This window comes from Carassius gibelio, chromosome B2, assembly GCF_023724105.1.
Source record: "Carassius gibelio isolate Cgi1373 ecotype wild population from Czech Republic chromosome B2, carGib1.2-hapl.c, whole genome shotgun sequence".
NCBI lineage: Eukaryota > Metazoa > Chordata > Actinopteri > Cypriniformes > Cyprinidae > Carassius > Carassius gibelio.
Window position 1 is genome coordinate 29,019,378 of NC_068397.1, and position 24,747 is coordinate 29,044,124.

The 24,747-nt window shown below is 35.5% G+C and overlaps 1 protein-coding gene across 1 annotated transcript; it reads left to right on the forward strand.

The window, feature by feature from the left end:
• Window positions 1-2,992: 2,992 nt before the first annotated feature.
• On the forward strand, window positions 2,993-24,321 carry theg (theg spermatid protein). Its single transcript, XM_052547695.1, has 6 exons — window positions 2,993-3,153; window positions 3,936-3,997; window positions 4,098-4,164; window positions 5,728-5,854; window positions 23,738-23,897; window positions 24,058-24,321. The coding sequence occupies exons 1-6, from the start codon at window positions 3,092-3,094 to the stop codon at window positions 24,297-24,299; spliced, it is 720 nt and encodes a 239-aa protein (XP_052403655.1). The 5' UTR covers window positions 2,993-3,091; the 3' UTR covers window positions 24,300-24,321.
• Window positions 24,322-24,747: the final 426 nt, after the last annotated feature.

The following is a 24,747-nucleotide window of genomic DNA, read 5'->3' on the forward strand; positions in this document are numbered from 1 at the left end:
GATCCTGGAATCCAGCCTCCCTTTGGTCTGGTCCAGTAAGACCTTCACGTTTCAGAAAGCAGAGAAGGGCACCTGAAGGGTGTGGGCAAGTTAAACTTCCTGCAGAATTACTAGCATATATACACGTTTACACAAGCACTGTGATAGTTTTTGCTGAAGGATTAGTTCACTCTAAAAATGAACATTTGCTGTAAAGGTACTCACATTAAAGAAGTAGATTAGATTCTTCATCAGAGAACAGATTTTGAGAAATTTAACATTGCATCACTTGCTTACCAAAGGATCATCTGCAGTGAAATGGGTGCCGTCAGATTGAGTTCAAACAGCTGATGAAAACATCACAATACCACCACAGCACTCCGGTCAGTCAATGTCTCGGATGGCCTGAGGTTTCTAGCTATTCCTCTAAGACAAGCATCAGTTTTAATTATTTTTGCTCAAAACTGATTAATTTCTGTCGTTAGTTTTTTTGTTTGTTTGTTTTTTAAGTTACACTCAATAATACTATAGTGAATCTTGATAAAAGTTAGTTTTGTACATTCAACCATGTATATTTAATCCCATTTCTGTATATGAAATGAAAAAGTATTTATTTTAAATCTAAACTATGTAACTTTTTTGGTTTAAAATGAACAGAATTTAAATTATGAGTGAGCAATACGTCATAAAATCATCTATCAAACCATATTTTTACTCTGAATCACTATTCTGAATTTATACATTGTTATGTAATTAATCATATTTTTGTCGAGACATAATTCCTGAAAATCTGCATCATTCATCTCTGTGTGTTTCTGTTAAATGTTTAAATGTTGTATCAGGCTACCAATATGCAGCGAAACTTGAAGTGACAACAACTGAACCTTGAACAGAAAAAAAGGCAACGCGACATCCGTAATAAAACAGGAATCAACAGTATCCAGAGCATCACATCTGCTGTGCATTGAGATTCACAAACAAGTTTTTGTTGCAAACAGTGGCAGCCTATAAACCAGTCACTTTGATCTGTTTGCAAAAATACAGTTTCCACAATTATTTGATAAGAATAACAGTGGTTATGTCGAAAGACAGCATTGTGAAATGTTAGTAACATTAAAACTGATTTCAACAGTCATAGCAACAGCATATAAGCTGCTTACCTGTTCACAAGGCAGGTAATAATTTATTCATTATTAATGCAATCATCCGCCTCAAGCCATCAGAACCATCCACGCAGATCAACTGCCGTTTTCTGCAAATAACATGTTTTGAGCTTGAACCGCCAAAGGGACAAATTCAATTCATTATTTACCTGACCCAAAACTCTCAGAAGACATTACAATTATCCGTGCAAACACAGGGTTAATTTTTCTTTATTTTCTTAGAGCATCTGTGAAATGTATTGGGCAAGACCAATTCTGTGGTAACTTCTTAACTCGTGTCTAAATGTAGGGTGATTTGTGCTCATCTAAGCATACTTCAACATGTTCAAACACACCTATGTTCAGGGTTTTGCCCTGCAGTGATATTCACCTCTATTCTTTAAATATCTTCAAGCTTCAGCAGGGTTTACCTAGCTTATGTCTAACACATTTTAAGATGTCGTAATTATATACTCACCGTATGATTCAGCAAAGAACCCTCTTTGTTATAAGAGCCATTTCTTGCTGTAGGATTCTTGCTTTTTCATTGTGTGAACTTGTTTATATTTTGGCTTCTTGCTGTTTTATAGTTGAATCAGCATGCACTCTTAGCCCATATTTTCTTCAATTACATGTTATGCAGATGCATTCAGAATGTTTTTATCTGTTGATACATGTTAATACACAAGCAATGATGAATAAAGATGAACTACTGATAGGAGATGACATTATTTTATTATGTGAGAAGAAAGTGTGCTATGAAATTGGTTACCATAAACATTACACACTACGTTTGGTCGATCAGAAGTGAGTATGGTACGTATTCATTTCAGGTGGGTAGGTCATACATTTAACAAACAGCCCAGTGATCTTGTGATCTGACTGAAAGTGCACCAAGCCAGCAGCTGCTGATGGGGGTATTCTCTGATGCATTTGTTTTTTTCTAATCTCCAGCATTGTCCTCATGGTTAACCCTCTCTTGTGCTCAGTATTCAAGCGTAGCTCCGGCTCCCATCTGCTGCCAGTCAAGAGTCTTTCACAGACCGAGGCCCTCAGGGGTCCGACACAGTGTTTCACATCATTTATCTGGTGATTTTTTTTTTTCCCCACCTGAGGAGAATTATCTTAATTTCATAAAATTAAGTAGATTTTTATTATTATAGTTTTAATATATTGTATATTAGGGATTGGAACTAGTTTTTGCATAGGCTGTATCTTGCAACCTAAAGCATTTTATTTATTTATTATTCTTAACTTTTTAACCAGTGGAATGGTGGTTTCACATTTTTTTTTAAAAAATTATTAAATTTTGTTAAAACTAGAGCTACAATGTCATCATATTTTGTTAAATCTGTAATCAAGTGAACACGATGAAACTACACTAGCATGAATTCAGACAAGATACATTATAATTAAGATATATTGTAATTAAACAGTTGAATTTAGTTTTTTAGGACACGGTTTATATTTATATTTTCCCTCATTTCCCTCATTTTCCCTCATTTATATAAATATCGCTTTTAAATTTTATGTCTATGCATATGCCATATGCCTTTTTAAAAACACGTTTATTCGACTTTAAACCTCTCTATATGTAGCATGTTTACAAACTAGGAGTTTTTTTTTAACACAAGATCCTGGGCTGGTTAATTAGAGCGCGCGCACGTGAGCTGTTGCTATGGTGACACGTAACGCGCCGCCGCGCACCTGACGCTTGGATCGGTGAGTGAGTTGTGGAAGCCTCTGTTTATCTAATAAAACGCTATAAAAGTGATTTAAATATGAAAACAATACTTGCTTTTACGTAGTCTGAACATGTTTAATAACAAGTGTTTTATAATTCTGCATTAAATGATTATTAGAGCGTGGAATTCATTTGCAACATTCACTCTTATGTAATGTCTCATTTAATTAATTGTTTATGCAGATACATTTAGGCTCGAGGAACCTGTAGTGTTCAGTGAGCAGTGATGCCTGCACGGATAGAGCAGCTCTCGAGGCCCAAACCAAACCTGCTCCAGTTCCCTGACAGGTACATTAACATATGATTCCTAATATAGATCAACACAGAGGGCTATGCCTTATATATATATGACACTATTTTTAAATAAAGCCTCTTACTGCCAGTTTATTCAGTGACATGCTTATAGATACTAAAGAAATACATTTTATTTTATTTATTCATTTATTTTTGTAAATGAATGCAAAAATTAGTGTTCCAAACAGTAAACAAAATTTGTTTTTTTTGGTGTAACTTGTAATGCATGAAAATAGGCAACAGCATAAATGAGAGAGTAATAACAATCCAGAATATTTTCAGATAAATATCTCCATGTGAAATATGAAAATGCATGTACAGCATCCTATCCAGAGGAGAGGACATGCATGATTAACGTCTTTCATGTAAAAGGAAATCATACTGGGCTTTGAAATGTCACTTTAAAAATCAGTTAAGAAAAGATATACTGCATATATACTGTGGCAACATCCTCTACAGAGGACAACACTGAACTGCTGCATCCCAGGAGAGTAAAGACTCATTCTCTCACACATGGTCATTACCTCAGTCAGTGTTTGACCTAGTTTTTTAAATGAACTCGCATATTTCTCCACAAGGGGGCTCGTTGACTCATTCAAACAGAAGATAACTTGGGCTTCCTTTTGTGAATCTTCAATGCTTTAATTCATCATAACACTGACTCCAGAAATACTTTTGTATATTTATGATGAAATACAGCAGTTATACGTGTTCAAACCACCCATTTATCTTTCTGCATTAATGCAATAATTATTCAATTTTTTTTATATTTATAGGCGCTCAGTATACTGGCTTGATGAAATACCAACCAGGTCAAAGAACAACACTACTGCCTTTGGTATGAGAATTACTTTATTTACTGCCTTTATGCAATGTGAAAATGTTATTGTTTCCATTTTTCCGGAGTTTCAAGTCATGCATTGAAATTGTTTCCACAGAACTGACTCCTCGCTTGGAGCAGCTGGCCCAGAGCAAAGAATCAAGCCGTTTCACCGAGGAGAGCAGGTGACTCCATTAAAAGTGATCTCCATTAAAACTACTCACTTATTAAAGCTACAGTTCTTCAAGAAATAGTTCACTCAAAAATGAAGATTAGCTGAAAATGTACTCACCCTAAGGCTATCCAAGGAGAGGAGTTCATTTTTTCTTCAGAACAGGTTTGGAGAGATTGTATTATGTAGTATTGCATCACTTGCTCACCAACGTATACTCTGCAGTGAATGGGTGCCGTCAGAATGAGAGTCCAAACAGCTGATAAAAGCATCACAATAGAATAATCCAAAAGTAATATATTATACAGAATAGTCCGTTAATAATGTCTTGCGAAGTGAAAAGCTTTATGTTTGTATGAAACAAATCCATAATATTAATTTCTCCAGGGAAAAAGTCATCTCGTCTGAATGCACATATCAAACACTGTTTACAACCGAAAACAGTCCGAATCAGTTTTAAAGAAATACATTGGTGGATTTTGATGTGAGAGGACAACAGAATATGGACTTAAAAAAGTGGAAGTTAGCACCTTTAAGATGAATTAGTTTCTTACTAACACACAGCTTTACACTTCACAAGGTGTTAACTCACGGAATGGAGTGGTGTGGATTATTGTGATGTTTTTATCAGCTGTTTAGACTCTCATTCTGATGGCACCCATTCACTGCAGATGATCCATTGGTGAGCAACTGATGTAATGCTACATTTCCCCAAATCTGTTCCTATGAAAAGGGAATATGCACACTGTACTGTACATGTATATTAAGTATTTATAACAACTTTACACATTTTATTAATGTGAAGATGCAATAGGCAGTAAGAGTTTTACATTTAATCATTTAGCAGACACTTTTATCCAAAGCAACTTACAAATAAGAACAATAGAAGCAATAAACTCTATTAAATTAATTTAAGAATAAGTTAAACTCTTATTCTTTCCATTTTATCTTTGTTAAAAGATACAAACAGTGATATCACTTCCACAGTGTCTCCTGATGCACATCTCATCAGTTCAGTATCTGTTTAGAGAATCACACAGCAGCACAATGACTGACGTCTTCGTGTAATAACAGCTCTCCCTGTCCGACTGTACTCACTTGTCCTCCTGGTTTCATTCAAACCCTAAACTCAGTCTCAAAGCTCATCACAGAGCTTTAATTGACTGCGTTCTTCACTGAGGATGGCATCTGTAATAAGTTCAAATTAAAATATGAATCTGGCTCTCTCAAGTGAGGTGTCATCTAGTTTATTTGTAGTAAAGAAAGAGGCTGATGGCAAATAAATCAGAATCACAGTCCAAAACAGAACAAGGTTACTGCATACTTCATTTGTTTTATAGCTTCTAGAAAACATAATGCAAAACCTGACATTTTATTCCACAGTTAAGTGCTTTGCCTTGCATTCGGAATATTGTGCTCTCGTCTCATCCTACATTGCACATTTGGCAACTGGAGTAGGCCACAAGGGATTTTTTTTTTGCATAAAGAGAATTTGCATCCTATGCACAGTGTGCTGCAGAAAAAGCATTATGGGATTGTGCTGTTCTGAACATAGCTCATATGTCTGTCCTTACAGAAGGTCACCGGAGTGGATGATTAGTGCAGCAGCGCTAAAAGCATGTCCTTCTGAAAGAGTGTGTTCACTGGCACTGCCTCGAATGCCAGCTGATGGATGGCAGCCTGAACGCCCTCTGCTTGCCGCTGTCAGTAAATGCATTACATATTATGCACTTTTGCACTTTTGCAAATGAATTTGTGATCTTGCTCTCTTTAAAAAAGTTCATTCATCTGGTCCTATAACTGGTCCTTCACTGGTCCTATAACTGAGCCAAAATATGCCACTTGATGCAATTGCTGATATTTAGATGAAATTCTGATAACTTTTAAATCAATGAAATCTGAATAACAGTATAACAGACTCTGAGGTTACAAAATATATAATGCAATGCAATGATGACTGAGAGATGAAAGAATGCTAATTAAATTCAGTGGTCTACATGTCAAGTCAAGTCAAGTCACCTTTATTTCTATAGCGCTTTAAACAAAATGCATTGCGTCAAAACAACTGAACAACATTCATTAGGAAAACAGTGTGTCAATAATGCAAAATGACAGTTAAAGACAGTTCATCATTGAATTCAGTGACGTCATCTCTGTTCAGTTTAAAGAGTGTCTGTGCATTAATTTGCAATCAAGTCAACGATATCGCTTTAGATGAAGTGACCCCAACTAAGCAAGCCAGAGGCACGTTTATCTTGAAATATATTTTAAGTATTTAAGTATTTAAATATTTTAAGTCTATTTTATAAAAAATCTGTAAATATTTCACTGCAAAAAGACACATAAACCACAAACTAAATGCTTCTACAATTGTAAAAGGCATTTTACTTGCTAAAAAAATATACGATCAATCAGATAACAGAAAGTTGTTTTTGCAGATTGTGAATTTTTTTTTTTTTAAGCAAAGATTTTATCATGTTGATCATTTAGAGGCATTAGAAATGTGTGTGTCAGATATGACTTTATAGGGACCCAAAAACCAAAACAGCAAAGAAGTCTTTTCATCCTAATTTCTGATCTCGTGCACATTTTGTCAGATTAATGTTTGGTAGTATTTAAAATCGGGTGAATGCATCATTTTTTTTTTTATCATGCAATCTTCAAGTTTTAAAAAGCCCACAAATATCAAGAGCTGAGGCAGTTCTGCAAGGATTCAGAGCATATGTAATATGCTTCAGTTTGCATCATCATGTCTGTGGTCTGCACTACAAGCTATTTTTAAATGTCAATGGCTCAGCGCAGGATTCTCTTCTTATCAGTAAGTGTGGAAATGTGATTTCCCCCTCAGCATCAATAACGGCACCCAAACACTTCCTGTAGTTACTTACGCATGAGTGGTTCTCACCTCTGTGGAGGAAGTTCCACTCCTCTTGGCAAAAGTGACATTTGAGGGTTTTTTATACCTGCAGATGACGGAAGTAGTCCTATCATACACTTTATCTCAAGTCTTGATGATTTATTACCCTGATTTATGGCCTGATTTATGGCCGTACAGTCCGTGTAGATTGACAGGTAGTCAGAAGTGTGCATGGTCAGTTTGGATTGATGTATGACTATAAGGCCTGTCAGTCAAAGCGGTTGCCATGCCACTGGGTCCTGTGACCCTTGATTGACATGGCAGAGGTGTGTAAATCAAAAGATCAAAGAGATCTCAGATTTGACTTGTGTTGTGTTTATTACTGGATATATGATGGTTGTATCTGTTACCAGAGCAGTGGGGGGTTTCTTATGATGGTTGTATCTGTAACCAGAGCTGTGGGGGGGGTTTCTGTGAAGTTCCTTTCTGGCTTGTTGTTCACACCTAAAGACAGTGGGAGGTGTTTGGGTTCTTCCTGGGGAAAAAAAATGGCTGTGCAAAAGTGAGGGTTTTGACACCCTGACAGGATCAATGTTTGTTTGATCTATATGGTGTTGATACCTAGGCACCGACAGGCCACATGCTCCCCGTCTACAAACACATTTGAAAAGGAGGACGATGTCTGGTGTCTTTCCAGGTGAGAATTTCAAAGAGTGAGAGAGACAATTATCTAAATCATCAACTAACCAAGCCGCTGAAGAGATAAATAATTGAATGTTATCTGGAATTAATAAAATCAAACAGGCATTCCTTAATGTTATGAAAATACTATCCATAATATGTGGTGTTTAAAAGGAGTTGAAATCTCACGTTAATTTTAAAACCAACTCTAAACACACACACACACACACACACATTGGTTTTCCATGTTCTATGGGACATCCCATAGACGTAATGTTTTTTAGACTGTACAAATTGTATTTTGCATCACCAAACATCAACCTTACACTTAAACCTACCCCTTACACAAAATTTCTTTCATTTTAAGATTTTCAAAAACACTTCATTCTGTATGATTTATAAACGTTTCCTCACGGGGACAAAAACAATTCCCAAGGATTTGGGATATTGCCATCATTGTTCCCCATAACATGGGGTATACCTGAACCACACACACACACACACAGTAAAACTGAGTAAACTAAATTTGAATTATGAGCAAAACCTTATTTGTTGTTTTTACGTTGTGTTATGTACATATTTTTTCATTTAATAATCTAACCTGTAGATAGTATGTGTACTGTAAATGAACAAATATACATTTGACTTAAACTCAGTAAAATAATTACACCTTCCATTTTAAACATGTTTAAAAGATTACACATTGTGTGTCACTAAAGCAAGGCACGCTGTCTATTGTCTTAATTATTTTTTAAATAACCTGATGACCAGCATTGTTTCTTTAGATCATTTATGCACACAAGTGCTTTTTTCACACGACTAGAAAACTCTTAGGATGTGTTTGGCAAACATCATTTCTACATCTTAAATGCATGACTGAACTTTTCTCATTCGACAGAAATACTATTTTCTAATTATTTCCCCGGCCTATAACACGTGGTGTAAATGTTCTTACCTAGAACAGAAAACATACACTTTGACTATTTGATTATTTTGTAGGCATCGTGTAATGTTAAATGGTTTACTAAAAAAAATTTAGCACCAGCAGCTGTGATTTTCAAAATGAAAGAAATGTACAAGCTAAGGATGTTTCAACTATCATCATTTCCTTTTGACTCTGATAAACTGGTAATGAATTTTCTATGCAAGTGACACGATATACAGTTCTCATACTATTTGTGTAGATAGCTGTGCTAAAACATTTATGACTATTTTTGCATGCCAGCAGATTATGTCAAGGGTGTTTCACATCTAAGAATCACAATGTTTTTTAAATGACATTTTTCTTACAACTCAAGATTTAGCCATATCAAGATTTTGGACGGCCGTTCACAATTTGTTTGTTGGACTGTACGTTTTTAGGTGATCTCTGTGTGGTGTCATCATAATAGGAATAAATGAAAATTAAGAACTTAAGTTACAGTTTTTCTCTTCGAGATATTTCTTTTGTGCAACTTTGTGTCTGTCCAAAAAGTGTGATCACATGAAGCATCGACACAACAAAAAATTAAGTCTAGCTGTTTTACACTTAAAACTATTACAACCTAAACAAATGAAACGGTTCCACTGAAAGATGCCCACTCGTTTAAGTTTGAGCATGTTAAAGTTTCCACACTCCTGTGTAGAGATAAATTTTATCCATAACCTTTTGTGTATTCACGTGACCAAATCACTAAGAAAGAGAGTATAGCAAGAAAGCAAATGTTTACAATGCATATAAAATTCAGAATACAATTGTTAAAAAAAAATTATGTTGATTTGTAAATGGTATTTTTTATTAATCCACTAGATTAAGTCATCTTGTTCAGATAGCAGATGAAACTATTCACATTTTGTTTGTTTGGCCGTTTTTGTTTGAATACTCCTGTAAGTTCATGCTAACTCTCGCGTGGGAAAGAGAGCAGGGTGAGCACATCCTATTCATTTAAGAAAAAGTATTAAACATTTGACCAAACTTTTTTATTATTTTGACAAAACACAACAACATTAAAGAATGTTATCCGTTCCTATGGCCATCTTCTTTGACTCAAATAAAGCAACATCTCTGGTGTACGCAAGCATCTACAATGTGTGTATGTGTTAAACATCTGTTTCTCCCACTTCTGCCAGATTTGTTAGATGGGCTTTTGTTGTAATACAGACACATTTGAGAACTACGATGTTCTCACTTTTGTAATGGTTATAGAAAAATTCAAAAATAACTCTTGCATACGTAGCAAAACTGACTAAAAAAATCACTGAATTATGAAATGCAAAAGTGTGTACGCCATTTGACAAAACAGGATTTTAGCTGTAATGAGCACATAAGACAAAAATTGTCAAAGTGTGACTTGTAAATATATATTATTTTATTTTATTTATTTATTTATTTATTTTTACCAGAGATAGTCGACTGATCTGTTTACATGTTGTTTTGCCGTTTTCTGATGAAGAGTTTTCTCTGACTGTGGTCAAACATACAGTGCCTGTTCATAGGAATTTTTACAGCATAACTACAGCATAAAAATATCGCCCCTACATCTAGAGCTCTTGTTCATATAGCTGATGATGATGTTCACATTTTTATTTGTCGTACTCGTTAGTTTCAACATTTCTACTGGACATTAAAGAGTAGGCCTATTTGTACTCCCTTTATGTCAGAAGCATTAACATCTACTGTGTGCTAAGAATTTTCTGCTTTCTCCACTTTTGGTGGATTTACTAGAGGGACTATGTGACCTTGTTGTAACGTGATTACGTTTAAGATCCATAAGATTGCACTAAACCCCCTTGAATAGGTTATAGACATACTCTTTTATACAGGAAATGTTTCCACAACAGAAATATGTATCAGAATAACAAATACCTAATTTGAAAATATGAAATCCTCTCTTCTAAACTATTGTGAACACTTTTAATGTTGATCCGGCCCACCAGCCGTGTATCTTTTTCATTGTTTTTTAGATAAAGACTATTCTCAGAGTTTGGTAAACAGGCAAAAACATGAACAAAATGTAGTACAAGATGATTAAATGATTGTCAAGAGACTGTTTAAACTGAGATTGTGATGCACTTTAGAGCTTTTTCTGGTCTACCAGTGTCACAAAGACACAAAATTTTCAATCAACTTGAAAATGAGTTCTGCCATTTTCTGTTCTGACTGTTACACTTAATACAAACCCATCTATTACACTTAAAGTTAGACATTAAAAGTCATGGATGCCACAGGAACTATTTCCTTTCTCTGTTTCTCTAAACATCACACTAAATAAACCAGAGATCACATGTAGAAAGAATTCTTTGAAAGGGGCATGTCTTAGTCCATTTTAGATGGTCTGCACCAACACATGTTTTAGATGTTTTAGGTATTCATCAGACTAACAGGTTTGATTCGGGAAACACACACAACTGGAACTGAGTGTTGTCATGTCTTTATAATTGATCTACTTTTACTTTTAAAACAACACAGTGTGAAATTATGGTCTTCGACAGCATGGGCCCCTGAAATGTTGTAGTATATCTTTGTTTTCACAAAATATCTAAACATTTATCTATCTTAAAATATTAGTTATTACGTGTTTACAAAGTTGTCATGTCTGACGTTTACATTTTTAAGAACATCTGATATAGTTTATCATCTTTAAAATTGTATAACGTATATTTCACCAAACCTTGACGCCTGAAAAACGGGTTTAGCATCAGTCCACATTTCAGTTGTTAGCCAGAAAATGCAAGTGAGCCGATATTTCATAACCCAGATAATCTACATGATGTGAAACTAGCTCACAGTTACATTAGAGTTTTGGGGTTCTAGTTTATGTTGAATAGTGTTTGTTACTGTTCCACATGTTTAACACCACATTACTCCATTGTGAAGATATGTACTGTATAAAAGGTTTGTCACAGTAGTAGTCCAACTCTGAAACCAGACCAAACAAAAATGAGCTTGAGCCTTAGTTGTAGCAGAATTAAAATGTTTTCTTTTTATCTTTCCATGATTTGTGCGTGTTGTTCTGAACCACGGTTTCATTTTAAACATCACAATCGTATTGTATTGTCCTGTATGATTGTAAAGAGTTTTGTGTGTGTCAGTCTCTGGATTTTTTTTTTTTTTTTTTTTGCAAACAGAACTGCTGTAATGTTAGCGAGCTCTTTGTGTTGTCTGCTTTACTGTGTTTATATACGTCAGATTTCTTTAAATTTGCTCGATTAAAGTATTTAACACAGTTTTGGGTAATGTGAGTGTGTGTGAATATAGAGGATCTTTACAAATATTTTTTCTTGAAATATCCATCTAACACTCTGAACCAAGACTGCTTCTTTTAAATATAACGTTAACACATTCATAATAATTATAGTTCTCGGCCGATTTGTACATTATTAAATTATATTAGTGGTCATCACAAACTTAAGGTGTAAACAAAACCACCATGCAACAGTGTACTTTAGATTTACTAGAAAGATAATTTTGATGCTTTGTTCGCAAGGAAAACATACATCGTTTAAGATGAAAATAATCTCACTGAATGTGCTAAAGCATCCAATGTTTTATGACTACTGAAGGTGTCACATCCTTGTTTGTTTCACACTTGTGGGCTCCTACCTACTTTCCAAGTGTGATACTTAAAAAAGCTTTAGGGGCATATAGTTAACCACAGAAGACTTTCTGCATGCTCCTGTCACAATGGCGGCCGCTGCTCCAAACAGTCCATGTTGAGAACAATTTTTTCAATGATAAACAAGCTGTTTCAGTCAATTTAAATTTATTTTAAAACCGAATGATCAGTCAGATAATAGTGTATTCGGTATAGCAAACCTGAACAATGATGTTGTAATGTTTCTTTTTCAGTGTTTATTCACCCTTCTATGTGTTCCTTGCTCTATGTTTAATAAATGGCTGTTGGATTAAGTTTTCCCAAGCCACAATACATTACTGTTACTTGAAACAAGTGTCTTAACAAAAATCCTAATAAACCTCGTAATCTATAATCAAAATATCTTCCAGTGAAAATGACAGAATTCTCTTTGGTGACATAAGCTAGGCTTCGCCGGTCAAAACACATCCCTAATTAGGCCCCTTCACCCTCCTCCACTTTTAGAGTGCAACACCCCCATCTCAACAACCAACCAAGCAACATTTGAAACGTAGAAACAAGGCCACCCTTTTTTTTTTGTTTAAATGTACAGAAGATCCACCACTACTTCCTCGTGACTATGGCTAGTCTTCTTCCCCTGTGAGTGGCTGACCTCATAAACTCTGCAGTTATCGCAGGTTTTCCTAGATCTGCGAACAAGGGGTTTTACAGCACGGTCAACAGAGCTACTGCAACATCTTGTTGATCAAAACATTATCTACATGGACTGACAGAATCAGCTTCAGCAATCAAATTTGTCTGAAACTGATGCACTCTCTAATTTTTCAAATAATAAGGCTTCGACGGATCTGAACCATAAACCAGAAATTGAAACTGAAATTGCACAAGGCCTGGATCGTCATGGATTAATACAGTCAGTCCAGATTCTGGGAAATGGTGACAACATTCTATATTGATTAGGGTACAAAGTTTATCTCTTGAATTAAATTCTGAAAAGGATGTCTGACGCTGGGCAAAAGCAGATGGATTGCAACTGGAGTTCTGGTGCCACTACGGATGATCAGCTGAAGTGCGACTGCACCCTGGGTGAAGCGTGTCATGTAACAGACTACGTAGACACTATGTTTAAACACCGTTACCGAGAACAAATGATCAAACTGATGCATGCGGTCATAGAGAATCCAAATCATGATTGTACCGGAGATACCAAGTGTGTAAAAAATCTTAAGAATGAAATGAATGTTGTAAGAAGCCTGAAAAATAACCCATGGCCTGATTTGACTAGTATGTTTATTACCAGTAAAGAATCAGTCTGTGTAACGACTAGAAAAATTCTGGATGTGATGTCTGAATGTGACGATGAGATGGACATTAACGAGGTTCTCTGTCTGTGTACATGTGTAACAGATTTATGTACATTGTTGGTTTCAAAAAATTATGGTTCCATGACATGTGAAATTGTTCAAACTTACGTCAACTACATAATAGAACAAAACATGCTGGCCTGTAGAGATTTTCTTTTCTGGCTAGACCACCTGTAATGTCATTATTACTGTTTGTTAGTAATGCCAATTTGACCATTTTCTTCACTATTTCAAGGTATGAATGTATATTCAAAAATCTATTGTTGAAATAAAAAGTTGAATCACATTTTAATCTTTTGTGGTTTATGAAACAATGGGTCTGAGCTCATGAAAAATGTGTTAATGTTATATTTAAAAGAAGCAGTCTTGGTTCAGAGTGTTAGATGGATATTTCAAGAAAAAATATTTGTAAAGATCCTCTATATTCACACACACTCACATTACCCAAAACTGTGTTAAATACTTTAATCGAGCAAATTTAAAGAAATCTGACGTATATAAACACAGTAAAGCAGACAACACAAAGAGCTCGCTAACATTACAGCAGTTCTGTTTGCAAAAAAAAAAAAAAAAATCCAGAGACTGACACACACAAAACTCTTTACAATCATACAGGACAATACAATACGATTGTGATGTTTAAAATGAAACCGTGGTTCAGAACAACACGCACAAATCATGGAAAGATAAAAAGAAAACATTTTAATTCTGCTACAACTAAGGCTCAAGCTCATTTTTGTTTGGTCTGGTTTCAGAGTTGGACTACTACTGTGACAAACTTTTTATACAGTACATATCTTCACAATGGAGTAATGTGGTGTTAAACATGTGGAACAGTAACAAACACTATTCAACATAAACTAGAACCCCAAAACTCTAATGTAACTGTGAGCTAGTTTCACATCATGTGGATAATCTCAGTAATGAAATCTCGGCTCACTTGCATTTTCTGGCTAACAACTGAAATGTGGACTGATGCTAAACCCGTTTTTCAGGCGTCAAGGTTTGGTGAAATATACGTTATAAAATTTAAAAGATGATAAACTATATCAGATGTTCTTAAAAATGTAAACGTCAGACATGACAACTTTGTAAACACGTAATAACTAATATTTTAAGATAGATAAATGTTTAGATATTTTGAGAAAACAAAGATATACTACAACATTTCAGGGGCCCATGCTGTCGAAGACCATAATTTCACACTGTGTTGTTTTAAAAGTAAAAGTAGATCAATTATAAAGACATGACAACACTCAGTTCCAGTTGTGTGTGTTTCCCGAATCAAACCTGTTAGTCTGATGAATACCTAAAACATCTAAAACATGTGTTGGTGCAGACCATCTAAAATGGACTAAGACATGCCCGTTTCAAAGAATTCTTTCTACATGTCATCTCTGGTTTATTTACCAGTGTGATGTTTAGAGAAACAGAGAAAGGAAATTGTTCCTGTGGCATCCATGACTTTTAATGTCTAACTTTAAGTGTAATAGATGGGTTTGTATTAAGTGTAACAGTCAGAACAGAAAATGGCAGGACTCATTTTCAAGTTGATTGAAAATTTTGTGTCTTTGTGACACTGGTAGACCAGAAAAAGCTCTAAAGTGCATCACAATCTCAGTTTAAACAGTCTCTTGACAATCATTTAATCATCTTGTACTACATTTTGTTCATGTTTTTGCCTGTTTACCAAACTCTGAGAATAGTCTTTATCTAAAAAACAATGAAAAAGATACACGGCTGGTGGGCCGGATCAACATTAAAAGTGTTCACAATAGTTTAGAAGAGAGGATTTCATATTTTCAAATTAGGTATTTGTTTTTCTGATACATATTTCTGTTGTGGAAACATTTCCTGTATAAAAGAGTATGTCTATAACCTATTCAAGGGGGTTTAGTGCAATCATATGGATCTTAAACGTAATCACGTTACAACAAGGTCACATAGTCCCTCTAGTAAATCCACCAAAAGTGGAGAAAGCAGAAAATTCTTAGCACACAGTAGATGTTAATGCTTCTGACATAAAGGGAGTACACATAGGCCTACTCTTTAATGTCCAGTAGAAATGTTGAAACTAACGAGTACGACAAATAAAAATGTGAACATCATCATCAGCTATATGAACAAGAGCTCTAGATGTAGGGGCGATATTTTTATGCTGTAGTTATGCTGTAAAAATTCCTATGAACAGGCACTGTATGTTTGACCACAGTCAGAGAAAACTCTTCATCAGAAAACGGCAAAACAACATGTAAACAGATCAGTCGACTATCTCTGGTAAAAATAAATAAATAAAACAAAATAAAATAGAATATATTTACAAGTCACACTTTGACAATTTTTGTCTTATGTGCTCATTACAGCTAAAATCCTGTTTTGTCAAATGCCGTACACACTTTTGCATTTCATAATTCAGTGATTTTTTTAGTCAGTTTTGCTACGTATGCAAGAGTTATTTTTGAATTTTTCTATAACCATTACAAAAGTGAGAACATCGTAGTTCTCAAATGTGTCTGTATTACAACAAAAGCCCATCTAACAAATCTGGCAGAAGTGGGAGAAACAGATGTTTAACACATACACACATTGTAGATGCTTGCGTACACCAGAGATGTTGCTTTATTTGAGTCAAAGAAGATGGCCATAGGAACGGATAACATTCTTTAATGTTGTTGTGTTTTGTCAAAATAATAAAAAAGTTTGGTCAAATGTTTAATACTTTTTCTTAAATGAATAGGATGTGCTCACCCTGCTCTCTTTCCCACGCGAGAGTTAGCATGAACTTACAGGAGTATTCAAACAAAAACGGCCAAACAAACAAAATGTGAATAGTTTCATCTGCTATCTGAACAAGATGACTTAATCTAGTGGATTAATAAAAAATACCATTTACAAATCAACATAATTTTTTTTTTAACAATTGTATTCTGAATTTTATATGCATTGTAAACATTTGCTTTCTTGCTATACTCTCTTTCTTAGTGATTTGGTCACGTGAATACACAAAAGGTTATGGATAAAATTTATCTCTACACAGGAGTGTGGAAACTTTAACATGCTCAAACTTAAACGAGTGGGCATCTTTCAGTGGAACCGTTTCATTTGTTTAGGTTGTAATAGTTTTAAGTGTAAAACAGCTAGACTTAATTTTTTGTTGTGTCGATGCTTCATGTGATTACACTTTTTGGACAGACACAAAGTTGCACTAAAAGAAATATCTCGAAGAGAAAAACTGTAACTTAAGTTCTTAATTTTCATTTATTCCTATTATGATGACACCACACAGAGATCACCTAAAAACGTACAGTCCAACAAACAAATTGTGAACGGCCGTCCAAAATCTTGATATGGCTAAATCTTGAGGTGTAAGAAAAATGTCATTTAAAAAACATTGTGATTCTTAGATGTGAAACACCCTTGACATAATCTGCTGGCATGCAAAAATAGTCATAAATGTTTTAGCACAGCTATCTACACAAATAGTATGAGAACTGTATATCGTGTCACTTGCATAGAAAATTCATTACCAGTTTATCAGAGTCAAAAGGAAATGATGATAGTTGAAACATCCTTAGCTTGTACATTTCTTTCACTTTGAAAATCACAGCTGCTGGTGCTAAATTTTTTTTGTAAACCATTTAACATTACATGATGCCTACAAAATAGTCAAATAGTCAAAGTGTATGTGTTCTGTTCTAGGTAAGAACATTTACACCACGTGTTATAGGCCGGGGAAATAATTAGAAAATAGTATTTCTGTCGAATGAGAAAAGTTCAGTCATGCATTTAAGATGTAGAAATGATGTTTGCCAAACACATCCTAAGAGTTTTCTAGTCGTGTGAAAAAAGCACTTGTGTGCATAAATGATCTAAAGAAACAATGCTGGTCATCAGGTTATTTAAAAAATAATTAAGACAATAGACAGTGTGCCTTGCTTTAGTGACACACAATGTGTAATCTTTTAAACATGTTTAAAATGGAAGGTGTAATTATTTTACTGAGTTTAAGTCAAATGTATATTTGTTCATTTACAGTACACATACTATCTACAGGTTAGATTATTAAATTAAAAAATATGTACATAACACAACGTAAAAACAACAAATAAGGTTTTGCTCATAATTCAAATTTAGTTTACTCAGTTTTACTGTGTGTGTGTGTGTGTGTGTGTGTGTGTGTGTGTGGTTCAGGTATACCCCATGTTATGGGGAACAATGATGGCAATATCCCAAATCCTTGGGAATTGTTTTTGTCCCCGTGAGAAAACGTTTATAAATCATACAGAATGAAGTGTTTTTGAAAATCTTAAAATGAAAGAAATTTTGTGTAAGGGGTAGGTTTAAGTGTAAGGTTGATGTTTGGTGATGCAAAATACAATTTGTACAGTCTAAAAAACATTACGTCTATGGGATGTCCCATAGAACATGGAAAACCAGTGTGTGTGTGTGTGTGTGTGTGTGTGTGTGTGTTTAGAGTTGGTTTTAAAATTAACGTGAGATTTCAACTCCTTTTAAACACCACATATTATGGATAGTATTTTCATAACATTAAGGAATGCCTGTTTGATTTTATTAATTCCAGATAACATTCAATTATTTATCTCTTCAGCGGCTTGGTTAGTTGATGATTTAGATAATTGTCTCTCTCACTCTTTGAAATTCTCACCTGGAAAGACACCAGACATCGTCCTCCTTTTCAAATGTGTTTGTAGATGGGGAGCATGTGGCCTGTCGGTGCCTAGGTATCAACACCATATAGATCAAACAAACATTGATCCTGTCAGGGTGTCAAAACCCTCACTTTTGCACAGCCATTTTTTTTCCCCAGGAAGAACCCAAACACCTCCCACTGTCTTTAGGTGTGAACAACAAGCCAGAAAGGAACTTCACAGAAACCCCCCCACAGCTCTGGTTACAGATACAACCATCATAAGAAACCCCCCACTGCTCTGGTAACAGATACAACCATCATATATTCAGTAATAAACACAACACAAGTCAAATCTGAGATCTCTTTGATCTTTTGATTTACACACCTCTGCCATGTCAATCAAGGGTCACAGGACCCAGTGGCATGGCAACCGCTTTGACTGACAGGCCTTATAGTCATACATCAATCCAAACTGACCATGCACACTTCTGACTACCTGTCAATCTACACGGACTGTACGGCCATAAATCAGGCCATAAATCAGGGTAATAAATCATCAAGACTTGAGATAAAGTGTATGATAGGACTACTGACGGAACTGAAACCTTGAACACCAAAGACAATGAAGACTTTCACCAATACCTCTTACAACCGGTGCCTAAATACTACTACAACCCACAATCTGACAACATGCAAAGACCTTTTACACCACTACATAAGTTTGACGTAAGAGAAAAGTTTATGCTATGATATGAGGCATTACAATCATTTTTTGAATAATTTTGAGATCTATAGTAAATAGAAAATGTACCGGAATAAATGTAAGAAAATGTAATAAAGTATTATTTATTACAAATTATTAAAGACAAATACTAGATTGTAAATAATACAAAGTTATGCACTTTTGCACTTTTGCAAATGAATTTGTGATCTTGCTCTCTTTAAAAAAGTTCTTCACTGGTCCTATAACTGAGCCAAAATATGCCACTTGATGCAATTGCTGATATTTAGATGAAATTCTGATAACTTTTAAATCAATGAAATCTGAATAACATAATAACAGACTCTGAGGTTGCAAAATATATAATGCAATGCAATGATGACTTAGAGATGAAAGAATGCTAATTAAATTCAGTGGTCTACATGTCAAGTCAAGTCAAGTCACCTTTATTTCTATAGCGCTTTAAACAAATACATTGCGTCAAAGCAACTGAACAACATTCATTAGGAAAACAGTGTGTCAATAATGCAAAATGACAGTTAAAGACAGTTCATCATTGAATTCAGTGACGTCATCTCTGTTCAGTTTAAAGAGTGTCTGTGCATTTATTTGCAATCAAGTCAACGATATCGCTTTAGATGAAGTGACCCCAACTAAGCAAGCCAGAGGCACGTTTATCTTGAAATATTGTAAATGATATAAACTTTATTTTTAAGTCTATTTTATAAAAAAATCTGTAAATATTTCACTGCAAAAAGACACATAAACCACAAACTAAATGTTTCTACAATTATAAAAGGCATTTTACTTGCTAAAAAAATATACGATCAATCAGATAACAGAAAGTTGTTTTTGCAGATTGTGAATTTTTTTTTTTTTAAGCAAAGATTTTATCATGTTGATCATTTAGAGGCATTAGAAATGTGTGTGTCAGATATGACTTTATAGGGACCCAAAAACCAAAACAGCAAAGAAGTCTTTTCATCCTAATTTCTGATCTCGTGCACATTTTGTCAGATTAATGTTTGGTAGTATTTAAAATCGGGTGAATGCATCATTTTTTTTTTTATCATGCAATCTTCAAGTTTTAAAAAGCCCACAAATATCAAGAGCTGAGGCAGTTCTGCAAGGATTCAGAGCATATGCTTCAGTTTGCATCATGTCTGTGGTCTGCACTACAAGCTATTTTTAAATGTCAATGGCTCAGCGCAGGATTCTCTTCTTATCAGTAAGTGTGGAAATGTGTAGTTACTTACGCATGAGTGGTTCTCACCTCTGTGGAGGAAGTTCCACTCCTCTTGGCAAAAGTGACATTTGAGGGTTTTTTATACCTGCAGATGACGGAACTGAAACCTTGAACACCAAAGACAATGAAGACTTTCACCAATACCTCTTACAACCGGTGCCTAAATACTACTACAACCCACAATCTGACAACATGCAAAGACCTTTTACAGTATTGTTCAAAATAATAGCAGTACAATGTGACTAACCAGAATAATCAAGGTTTTTCGTATATTTTTTTATTGCTACGTGGCAAACAAGTTACCAGTAGGTTCAGTAGATTCTCAGAAAACAAATGAGACCCAGCATTCATGATATGCACGCTCTTAAAGCTGTGCAATTGGGCAATTAGTTAAATTAGTTGAAAGGGCTGTGTTCAAAAAAATAGCAGTGTGGCATTCAATCACTGAGGTCATCAATTTTGTGAAGAAACAGGTGTGAATCAGGTGGCCCCTATTTAAGGATGAAGCCAACACTTGTTGAACATGCATTTGAAAGCTGAGGAAAATGGGTCGTTCAAGACATTGTTCAGAAGAACAGCGTACTTTGATTAAAAAGTTGATTAGAGAGGGGAAAACCTATAAAGAGGTGCAAAAAATGATAGGCTGTTCAGCTAAAATGATCTCCAATGCCTTAAAATGGAGAGCAAAACCAGAGAGACGTGGAAGAAAACGGAAGACAACCATCAAAATGGATAGAAGAATAACCAGAATGGCAAAGGCTCAGCCAATGATCACCTCCAGGATGATCAAAGACAGTCTGGAGTTACCTGTAAGTACTGTGACAGTTAGAAGACGTCTGTGTGAAGCTAATCTATTTTCAAGAATCCCCCGCAAAGTCCCTCTGTTAAAAAAAAGGCATGTGCAGAAGAGGTTACAATTTGCCAAAGAACACATCAACTGGCCTAAAGAGAAATGGAGGAACATTTTGTGGACTGATGAGAGTAAAATTGTTCTTTTTGGGTCCAAGGGCCACAGGCAGTTTGTGAGACGACCCCCAAACTCTGAATTCAAGCCACAGTACACAGTGAAGACAGTGAAGCATGGAGGTGCAAGCATCATGATATGGGCATGTTTCTCCTACTATGGTGTTGGGCCTATTTATCGCATACCAGGGATCATGGATCAGTTTGCATATGTTAAAATACTTGAAGAGGTCATGTTGCCCTATGCTGAAGAGGACATGCCCTTGAAATGGTTGTTTCAACAAGACAATGACCCAAAACACACTAGTAAACGGGCAAAGTCTTGGTTCCAAACCAACAAAATTAATGTTATGGAGTGGCCAGCCCAATCTCCAGACCTTAATCCAATTGAGAACTTGTGGGGTGATATCAAAAATGCTGTTTCTGAAGCAAAACCAAGAAATGTGAATGAATTGTGGAATGTTGTTAAAGAATCATGGAGTGGAATAACAGCTGAGAGGTGCCACAAGTTGGTTGACTCCATGCCACACAGATGTCAAGCAGTTTTAAAAAACTGTGGTCATACAACTAAATATTAGTTTAGTGATTCACAGGATTGCTAAATCCCAGAAAAAAAAAATGTTTGTACAAAATAGTTTTGAGTTTGTACAGTCAAAGGTAGACACTGCTATTTTTTTGAACACACCCCTTTCAACTAATTGCCCAATTGCACAGCCTTAAGAGCGTGCATATCATGAATGCTGGGTCTTGTTTGTTTTCTGACAATCTACTGAACCTTCTGGTAACTTGTTTGCCACGTAGCAATAAAAAATATACTAAAAACCTTGATTATTCTGGTTAGTCACATTGTACTGCTATTATTTTGAACAATACTGTACACCACTACATAAGTTTGACGTAAGAGAAAAGTTTATGCTATGATATGAGGCATTACAATCATTTTTTGAATAATTTTGAGATCTATAGTAAATAGAAAATGTACCGGAATAAATGTAAGAAAATGTAATAAAGTTGTCGCACCTGGACTCATTTAGTGTGTTTTTGCCTGTGACCCAGTTTCTGTCTTTCCGTGTTTTGGTTTGATTAGTTCCCAGGTGTGTCTATTCTCTTCCTCATGTCCCTGTTAATTTAGTTATTCCATCCACCTGTGTTTCCCCATTATCCTTTGTACTTAAGCCTTGTTCTTTCAGTTCTGTTTGGTCGGGTCTCCTCACTTGTGACCTCACTTGTCCTCACTTGTGACCACTTGCTACTTACGTGTGTCTACCTCTGTGCTCCATGTTGAATATCCCCTGTGTTGGATATATTAAAAGCCTTATTCTGTTTATCCTCGACTCCGTATTCCTTCAGGCAGCGTAAAACCGTGACAAAAGTATTATTTATTACAAATTATTAAAGACAAATACTAGATTGTAAATAATACAAAGTAGAAGCAATTTAGTGGCCTCAGACAAACTTTTTCCATTGCATTTTCTAAGTTATTTTTTGGGCTAATGGTCCCTAAGTAGTAAATTAGGTGTGAACTCAACTAAAGGCTATTAGCTATTTTTAAATGGGGACAATCCCTTCAATCTGTCCTGTTTCAATATGAAATTTGTTATAGACACGGGGGGGAAATTACATGCATTGAGCCATTTCCTGTTTGTTTTTTTTTTTTTTCACACTTCATGTAGCAGGATGCTAACACATGCCAGTGCAAAGACAAATGAAAATCATATCTGTGCTATGATTTAGTATGTCTGGGTATTTTTTGCTGTCTCATCACCATATACTCGAAGTATGAAGATTCTATTCATGAAGGAAGTACATACTTTTAGAGTAATAATAAAACAAAAACATAAATTGATATAAAATAAATGTTATGAAGCTAACTTATTTTTTCAAGACAACTTATACAATTTTGTTTAGTTTAAGTTGAAGTACTAAAATAACCATAACTAAATAAACAAAAAATATTAAATAAAATTAAAAAGTATATACTGTATATTAAAAAATGAATAAACATGACAAAACACAGCAAAATATCTGATAGTTTAATTAACCTTAATTAACGTGAAAACAGATCATAGAAATTATATTTACTTCAGGATATTAACATAAAACTGTTATAGTATATTTTATGCTACAAAATGTGACCCTGGACCATAAAACCAGTCATAAGGGTCCATTTGATTTTTCTGAAATATTTTGGCATAAAATAAAAATCTGATATTTTGACCCATACAATGTATTTTTGGCTATTGCTACACATATACCCCAGAGACTTCAGACTGGATTTGTGCTCCAGAGTCACAAATGACACTCAAAATGTTATGTCAGACCTGCTGATTTCTTGCTTCTAAAGTTTATCATTGTTCATCTGGCTTCACCTGCTTTCTTTTTATTGCTGGGTTTGCCGCCTTGCATAACAGGTTTAAAACATTGCATCAGACTTGTATTTGGCCCTCGAGAACATTCTGCAAAATCATGTGTTTTTTCAATGTTACTTGTATGACTTGTGGCACCATCTGGGTTCTTGTGATCTTACAGTTAAGTGTTGCGGTTAAAAATGCCAAGCCGAGTCCAAGAATCTGTCAGCTGGCACAACCAAAGTGGGTGAAGACACTATTGACGTACTGCAGCGTTGATTCAAGCACCCAAACGATCAGCGCTCCCATCACACCCTCCTCACGCATACTACAGCTGGCCTGTGAGTGCACATCACCGCCTTTTTAAACTGTAAATGATCATCTGCTGTGTATACAGTCTACAACTGCTCAGAAAGTAACCCTGAGAGTTCCTGACACGGGTTCAGTTGGGTTTGAATGGTAATTAGTTTTCTCTTTTCCGTCATTATTATTCACTCTCAGCTCCTAAGCAGGTCCATGCACAGCACTCTCTCGCGAGGCCTGTTTCGTGGCCGGTTCCAGATCATGTTCTGAAGGCCGTAGCCGGTGAGAGGCTGCAGAAACTGGCTCGACCTAAGACCCGTCAGGCCCTGTTTGAGGGGTACGACCCCTACCGGGTCTGTCCTGCGGCTCGGGCCGCCACCGCATCCCCCAGACTGCTGGAGCTGTCTTTACCCTTACCACGCAAATGTAAAGGCCAATAAGCAATCATCCCACTATCCTTAGTCAAGCTCTTTCAGTAAATGATTTTAAAAAATGTTTTTTAAAAAAAGGCTTAAATGCTCTGCAAATTGAGTTTATTAAAGGGGGGGTGAAATGCTATTTCATGCATACTGAGTTTTTGACACTGTTAAAGAGTTGGATTCCCATGCTAAACATGGACAAAGTTTCAGCAGAGCACTGAGAGCACAACAGACTTCACTGATCAGAGCGAGAGCGTCGCGAAATGTCACAAAAGAAGTGTGTTTTTGGTTGCCAGGGCAAGACAACCCTGCACAGATTACCAAAAGAGAAACAGCATTAAGGGACCAGTGGATGGAGTTTATTTTTACAGAGCATCAACGGAGTTGTGCAAGTGTTTGTGTTTGTTCCCTGCATTTCGAAGATGCTTGTATTACAAACAAGGCCCAGTTTGACGCCGGATTTGCACAT

Bases quoted from the DNA above. Each gene is read 5' to 3' on its own strand.
- theg (XM_052547695.1), top strand. From the start codon at position 3,092: ATGCCTGCACGGATAGAGCAGCTCTCGAGGCCCAAACCAAACCTGCTC. The intron at 3,154-3,935 runs GTACATTAACAT...TTATATTTATAG, and splicing joins CTGCTCCAGTTCCCTGACAG to GCGCTCAGTATACTGGCTTG. The intron at 4,165-5,727 runs GTGACTCCATTA...CTGTCCTTACAG, and splicing joins CGTTTCACCGAGGAGAGCAG to AAGGTCACCGGAGTGGATGA.